We start from the raw sequence: 8,306 nt of genomic DNA on the forward strand, positions 1-8,306 counted from the left end.
TATATATCTCAACCTGAGGAGGGAAAGCTCATAAACATTTCATGATCCTGGGCTGAACCTGTGCTACAAATAAATACGTTTCTCTGTTGATGTACAGCTCCAGGACGTGCAGCATCTGCCCAGCCCTCCTTCCTCCCTTCACGCTGCTGCTCCAATGAAGACATGCTAACAGCCCTTTATCCCTACACAACGACTTTCTGGAGAGTGCACAGCACCACACGCATCTCTAGAGACGGCAAGCTTTCCCTGCCCATGTCTGCCTTCCAGGCATCCTGCCTCACTGCCCCAACCCAGTGTAGAAGGGGTGGCAGAGATGCTGCCTCCCGTGAGGGGCTCCTGCAGCAGGCACAGGGTCTGCTGAGGTCACAGCAGCTGGCACAAGGCCCTGCTTTCCTTTCACCTCACTGCCGAATAAGCTTCTTATTCCCTGGTATAGGATGCAAAACTGAAGACATTAAAAGAGCACAATCAAACGAGATAGTAATAGATTTTTCTTTGCAGATTATCCCCGAAGACTGCCTTTGCAAAAACCTTGTCCCTTCTAAGTTGACATTTTTTCCTTGTTGTGGGAGGCTATTAACTGTTAGGAACTAATGCTCCTAATTAAAACTCTATGGCCTGTGCCCAGTAAATCAAAAGATACACATGCACCTCAAATCAGCACACCCACACCCTGCATTAAATACCCTACTATGTGGATTTGCCCAAAGAAAACTTCCAGTTTTAAAGCTGTCATGTCAAACTGGGGATGTACATGACAGAGTGATGGGGCACACAGAGACAATGAATAAACACCACAGGGACTTAGAAAAATGAATTTTAACAGTAAGTGAAATAGTTATATTAAGGGACAAAATACAAACTTTTATTTCTAGGATAAAGCTGAAAAAAAATATTCTGAGCTTACTATTGCTACCTACATGATACTCAGACCTGCCTGCCTCTCCAACCTGTGAAGCTAAGTAGAAAAGTTCACCAGTCACTGTGCTAAGTTACTACCTCGGCCTTTTACATTTCTAGCTCTGTTGTGTACACAAATAACTTACACATGTATGCCACTGAAATAAACTAAGAAAACAAAACACAGAGATACAGCAAATGATGGGAGTGTTACTGGTTTTATTTGGTATTCAAATTTGCTTCCAAATCTGAACATGGTAATCATGTCTCTACTAATTCAAAGTTTAGGTGGGGCAACTGAGGATGAGTTGGACCTTAGCAGAATGTCTTTAAAACCTGGAATCTGTACATTTTATAGCTACTATCAAAATTTAACCATATGGGGGCTGGTGAGATGGCTCAGTGGTCTAAAGCACCTACTTAGAACAAGCTTAGCAAAGCACAGGGACCGCGGTTCAATCCCCAGCACCACATGCCAGCCAGCCCCGCCCCCTGGTGGGCTGAACTGGCCACACACACACAAAATAAATAAATATTTTTTTAAAAAAAATTTAACCATAACATTTTATTAATGATGCTGTACAAATGGTTTCGTACCTACTGTTGACTTTCCCCAGACACTGCTGTTTTCCATGTTGCTGATTCCTTCTCACCCCTCAGATCTACCTCTTCAGAGAGGCCTGGCCTGCCCATCCAATCTAAAGTAGCCATTTTTTACGCCCGCTATTATTTTACTATACACATTGTTTATCTCCCTTTAACAATTACCATAATATGTAGCTATTGGCTCTTTTATTTACCATTTGTCCCAAAAGGGCAGACCAGAATCTTGTTTGCTTTATTGCCATATCCCATATCTAAGTGCCACTGCGCAAATACTTTCAGTTATGGGCTACTACACAGTATTCAATAATGAAAAGGCTCTTTTTATACTTTTAAAACTTTAAAAAAAAACTGATCTTAGAACTACTGTAATCTGGTGCTCTTTTATAAACAAAAAGACACTGAACTCCCGATCCTCTTAGGACTATGAGTTTGGGACAGTGCCAGGACCAGTCTTCCACCTGCCTGCCTTGCATGCTAGGGAGCTTTCCAAACCAGCCTCTTGCTCCCTTTAGTCTCATTTTATTGTTCCTACAGGATGTATAAACAGTGCTGAAGGCAAGGCAAAATCAAATGTTTGCTTCTTTCCCATAAAATGCCTTGTTGTTTCACCAACTATCATGGAGAAACTCATCGAGACACTGTGTAAGGTGTCATCGAGGTGATGTCTCTGCCGTGGGCATAGAGAAATTCCCTTGCAGTCCTCTCCTGCTCCACAGCAAGGCCAGTGACCACCAGCATTGCCTGGGCACCATTCACACACTGAATGGATATAAACCCTGAAAAGTGAATTTATATGTCCTAATATCTCTTACATCCAAAAAAAGGAATCAATGCAGTGAATGCACACTTTAGTAGCTATCCTGACTTTCCTCAAAGAGGGTAAGACTAAACTCAAGTGACCAAGAAAAATAAAAACTCCACAAAAAGCAGGATCACACAAACAAGTTCCATCATAATCCCAAGTCACAAATCCACTGGCAAATGCCTTAATAAGGTCTTAAATTCCTGATCCAGAATCATTAGCAAACTCAGAGGTTAAACTATTACGTCTGATAAGACATTTCTCTTTACAAAAAACAAGAGGTCTTGATATCTTTTTAACCCTCTGGAATATCTATTTGCTTTATGGGATCAAGTCAAGATTCCTCGCAACATTACCATAGGTTTAACACCACTGATCTAGTCTATCAAATCAGTTTGAAAGCAAACTGATGGAAAGCTAAGAATGAGCCAACTAGCTAAGTCCCTATATCTGTCTTTATTTTCCAACTATAAGGACAAAGAGTCTTCCTCTTGGACATTGCAGGCTGATAAAATTTCTAGTCTCTGCAGACCATGTTTTACTGCAATCAAGTTTGTTTGGTTTTGTTTTTTAAGCCAAGACATAAAAACAGAATTTGCATATATTTATGAGTACCATCTAATGTTTCAATACACACGTATACTGTGTAATGTTTAAGGCCAGGTAAACACACCTATCTCATACTGGTCAAGTTTCACCTTGTCTTGTCTCATCTCTTCTCTTCTCCTTCCTCTCCCTCTCCCTGTCCCTCTTCCTGTTCCTGCCCCTCTCCCTATCCCTCTCTCTCTCCCTGTTCTCTCTGTCTGTCTGTCTGTCTGTCTGTCTGTCTCATTTTGTTTCTTTTGGAGATGGGGGTCTCGCTAGGTTGTCCAGGCTGGGTTCAAAAAATCCTCTTGCTTCTGCCTCCTGAGAAGTTGCCACTACAGGTATGTACCACTGAGACTGCATTGGCAAGTTTCTTAATCATACAAACAAGACCCAGAATCACTAGTGCCACATAACACACATTTGTGTCTATGTGCAACTGTGTGCTCAATTTTGCACTTAAAAGACTTAAAAGAACATGAGGCTGGCTTTTAAGTCAAGCAATATATCAAATGTTATAAACCCAGAGATAGGTACGTTATTAATCCTGTTAGTTGCAAAGTTTGAAGTATTACCCAAACATAATTGTTATTGAGATTTAATAAATAAGTTAGGATACTTTAAAAAAAATCTGTTCAAATTTATATAGAAAGCAATACTGGAAACAGTAAAATACATTTTGTCTACTCCCAAGAAATGATGCTTAAAGATCTCTGAAAAAAAAAATAGATGTAGATAACTACAATTCTATGCCTCAAATTTTTAAAAAGCTTGTATTACAAATATTCTGAAAATTACTGTGCACTGTCAATAACTGCACAACTAAATCAGACAGATACAACTTTCAAGAGTCAAAACAAAGCTATATATTTAATATTTTAGGGGGCTGGGGAGATGGCTCAGTGGAATCTGTGCTTCCCTGGCAAGCGCAAGGGCCTGAGGTCAATCCTTGGTTCCACCAAAAAAAAAAAAAAAAAAAAAAAAAAAAAAAAAAAAAAAAAAATTATAGTACAAACCACTAATATCCTTACATAAGGCTTTTTTATTAAATTGCCTTACTCTTTACACAAATTTGATAAAAACATTCTTGGTATTTAATATAATTATCCAAGTTCTCTGAAAATTTTTTCCACTCACATATTATTAGCATGCGGGTTTTATCATTATACCCCAATATAAAGGGGTATAAAGGCATTTAGACAGGAGCATAAAAGAGGATGTGTGTACTTTAAATAAATATTTTAAATAGTATTTTTAAGTTAACACAATGTTGAACTTGGTTAAATTTTTTAGTGAAAGTAAAAGTTCCTTACCTTTGCACTAATGTGTTACTCTTGACAATTCTGACACTGCCAAATGCACAGTAGATGCTTACAAAGTGGTTTTAAATGACCTTCATATAGAGGGGCTCACAAGAGGTAACAGCTTCAGTACAGTAAGATATACGATGCATGCATGCGCAGCCACAGGCACACATACACATACACACACAAGTCAGGTCATGTGTGGCTAACAGAGAGGCACTTCTACAGCATGGATCTGATTGTTCAGGACAGCAACAACTTTCAGCTCCATCAAAACCACCACAGTAGGGGCCTGGGAGATAGCTCAGTAGAATATAGTGCTTGCCTGGCAAGCACGGTCCTGAGTTCAGTCCCTGGTACCAGGGAAAACAAAACCAAAAAAAAAAAAAAAACTACCACAGTAGGAGCAGGTAACGGGACAGGTTTTCTTCTAGCACCATGTATGACACAGATCAGTCAGGTGGTGTGTGTATTGAGCATTTCCTGAAGTCTGATAAATAATGTGACTATAATTCAGCATCCGCCCTCCATTTGAGTTACCTTAAGGGCGGGTCTGGTAAGGCAGGTGGAGGTGGGGATCGAACTGCGGTATCCTGCACCTTACTACATTTGCATGAGCAGGCACTTGAACAACTGAGCTAACCGGCAGGCCCCCCAAAAGTGAAGAATTTTTTTGTATGTTATATATAGACATATTCAAAAGATACCAACTCAAAATGCTGGCAATTATGTCAGTGTATCTGACTTGGATAAAATAAGAGGAAAGACAATTAAGTGAGAACAGTAACATGGGAGTGCTTTTCTTCACTCCTTCATAACATTACTATATTAGTTTTTCAAATAAAAGATATTTTAGTTTATGTGCACAAAGCCATTACACAACTTGGCTATAATACTAAAATAATCCAATTTCTAGATAAAATCATACTGCATAGTTTTAAATTTCATACAAGCACACACCTGAGCCAACCTCCTTCTCCTCTTCCTCAATGTTGCTTTTGATGCTATCATACTCTTCATCAATGGTCTGGTTACCACGCATCTGAGATAAAATCCGACGGGCCTTCTGAGTCTGCCCTTTCTGAATAAGCCATCGAGGACTTTCAGGTAAGAAGAGGAAACCAAAAAACTGTATAACTGCAGGGATCGCTGCAAGTCCCAACATGTACCTGCAAGAAAGAAAGTTCACAGTTACTGTAAAATTTGATCTACCAGCACTTAGCACATGCTTACCACATACCTTTGTGTTTGGACTAAAATAATATCTAGTGCTTAGTCAATATTTTTATTGTATATGCATATACATGCAGCAGATAGGGTATTTTACACTACAGTGAAAACTTAAAGCTGAGAAAATATTAACAAATCTCTCATAAAAATTACACTAAAAAATAGCTACAATCATATACATACTATGAACCAAACCTATTATAAAAACAACATACTAACCATCCCCACCAAACAGTAATATACACAACATAATATGTATTTTACAACATAAAAGTTGGACTGGTATGGTGTGGGCATCCACCACAGGCCCAGCAAGCCTGTTTCATTTATGTAAAAAACTGTGTTCACTAACACCTGCAGGTCACCAAAAGGTCTCTTGGCTTAATGCTCTTTTCAACATTATCCTATCTTTTAAGCTGTGTTAAACACAAAATGTAGTTTCTTTAAAGGCTCCAGAGATACACATCATTAAGTAATTCTACTTTCAAGGCAATTTCACCTTAATTCTAAAAACACTGTCATGTGAGTATCAAGAATACCACTTCCAAGGCCAACCCAATGGGCCTGCCTGCCGGCCCTGCCCCCCAGGGGCATTGAGACAGCAACTGAGACTGGCTGTGGTGGCATCACGCCTGTAATCCCAGCTCTTGGGAGCTGTAAACAGGCGGATCACTATGAGTCTGATCTACACAGTGAGACCCTGAACACCCTGTAGACCTTTCCCTAAAATACAGAAAAGAAAAGAAACAAACAAAAAAAGAATACTACTTTCTACAAACTAAAACTACATGTGGAAAGATTCAGAAAGTAAACAAAGCACTGATCAGAATGACTTGGTGTTTTCTTAAAACATGAGTTGTGATAATTACACTGGTACTTAATCATTTTTTCCTCTCCCCACCCTCAGAACAGTTTCTTAACCTGGATTTAATCACCCTTTTCAACCGTGATTTAGATCACTATATCCTATATTGTAATAAATTATTCAACCCATTCCATGCAACAGTCCAGAACCTAGTAAAGTATCTTGTACAGTGTAGGCACTTGAAAAATGTTTTATGAAATTTTATCAAAGCAACTATATTCATCTAACCTTTCTCCATTAACTTCAGAATCATACAGCATTTTAGGCAGCAGCTCTTCCAAAACATTTAGCTCTGCACACATACTTGCACAGAGATTCTGTCCAACTAAACCATTTTTACTCTAGATACAACTAGATATTTTCCAGAAGAATCTTTGGATCAGAGCAAGGACAGCTCATAAAAGGAGGTATATATATCTGGGTTCTCTTCCTAAGAAGTTATTTTACAGAACAAAATCCATTATTTAAATGAATGTTTTATTGCTCCAAATGATTAAAATTTCAATCCAAATTGAAGTCTCCAAAAGAATTTAAAACAAATGGGCTAAGGGTGTAGCTTACCAACAGTACTCCCACCCAAGGCCCTAGACCAAAATCCTCAGAGATGCAAGGGAGCCCAACCTGGTAACTAAGCAAGACAGAATCACAGAAGAAAAATATTTTTTGAAAGATCTGGGGATGTAGATCCATTCAAAGAACCTGGGTTCAATCTCCAGGATATGTCTATGTGAATGAGAAAAGGCACAAAAGAGGAAAGGAGGGAATTCATAAAAGACAGATACAGAATACAATGGATAAGGAAATAATCAAGTCCTGAATATGCAAACTTTCATGTTTCATTTCTCTGCTTCCTGATTAAAAATGAAGACTCAAGAGCTGCAGAGAATACTTCAGAAAAGCACTTGAAATGAATATAGAAACTGAATCATTTTCAGGCCCAGGAATGCTCACATAATACTTTGTACTCTACTAGTGATTATCAAATCTCAAAAGAAATAGAAGCAAGGAAAAGAGAAAGAAAAAAGAAAAACAAATGCAAACATACCTATTGGCCTATGCTTAAACTATAGCATAAAGACTACTTTAGACCTAAAGCCTTTGCAAATAGATAAACCCCAAAAGCCTACAGGTGAAAATTACAATTCTATGCAATTGTACCAATGCATAGAAAGGAACCTGTACCCTGCTGGCAATCTTAAGGATATTAAAGCCTGTTTCCTAAAACTAATCAAGGAACCTGTTTTCTGCACCTACCTCCTAACTCTTTTCTGTTTTTTTCTTTCATAATTTTATTGACAAACAAATAGCAATGAGACAGTTTCAAATCAAATTGCCAGGAAAGTTTCAATAATTAACACACTGCATACATTCTTCTTAGTGGTTAATTGCTGTACAAGATGTGGACTTGAGATCCTATTTAAAAACACCATTAGAACAAATCATTCTATTCATTAAGAGAATTTAACTATATATCTATCCTAACCACTTTGAATATAAAGATACAAAATGGACACTCATCTGTATACGCTTTTTTTGTAAAGTTCCGTTATTTGAATATTATACGTGAGTAAACTCAGCAAAATATTCTAAAAGAGTCCAGTAGTCCATAATAGCATTGGGTCTTCTGTTTAACTGTCAATGTCAGAAATTGTTGACCTGAGTCCCCGACAGCTCAACATAACAGGATGGCTTTACTTCCTATATTTCGTATTCATACTTTTCTACTGGATGGTAAAGACCAAGGTAAAGCAGGACCTGTGCAACAAGAGTTGTAGCTTTTGGGTCTGAGAAGGTCAGTGAAATCCCCTCAAGATTTATTCTGAGATCCTGTACCTCAGATTGTAGAACCTTTGTCAGTGTCAGCCATGTGGATGAGTCACATTGTTTGGCCAATGTGCTCTCTGTGAAAGCCTGAGAAAGTGTTTTCTCTCCATGTGACTCTCCTTAGGCACACTCTACATCATCGATCACTTTCCTCTTTGGCCCCATAATCTTCTTGATCAGAAAATTTGGG

At 38.4% G+C, this 8,306-nt stretch overlaps 1 protein-coding gene across 1 annotated transcript in view; it reads right to left on the minus strand.

Annotated features, from left to right (window-relative positions):
- Positions 1-8,306, minus strand: part of LOC101578521 (proton myo-inositol cotransporter-like) — a gene marked incomplete at its 3' end in the record, with an annotated part of 110,969 nt that overhangs the window by 6,640 nt on the left and 96,023 nt on the right. Inside the window, exon 3 of the mRNA XM_023708601.1 lies at positions 5,148-5,366. Coding sequence (XP_023564369.1) covers positions 5,148-5,366 — 219 coding nt within the window. The remainder of the gene's footprint in view (positions 1-5,147; positions 5,367-8,306) is intronic.

This window comes from Octodon degus, unplaced genomic scaffold (assembly GCF_000260255.1).
Source record: "Octodon degus isolate 3935 unplaced genomic scaffold, OctDeg1.0 scaffold00409, whole genome shotgun sequence".
Classification (NCBI taxonomy): Eukaryota; Metazoa; Chordata; class Mammalia; order Rodentia; family Octodontidae; genus Octodon; species Octodon degus.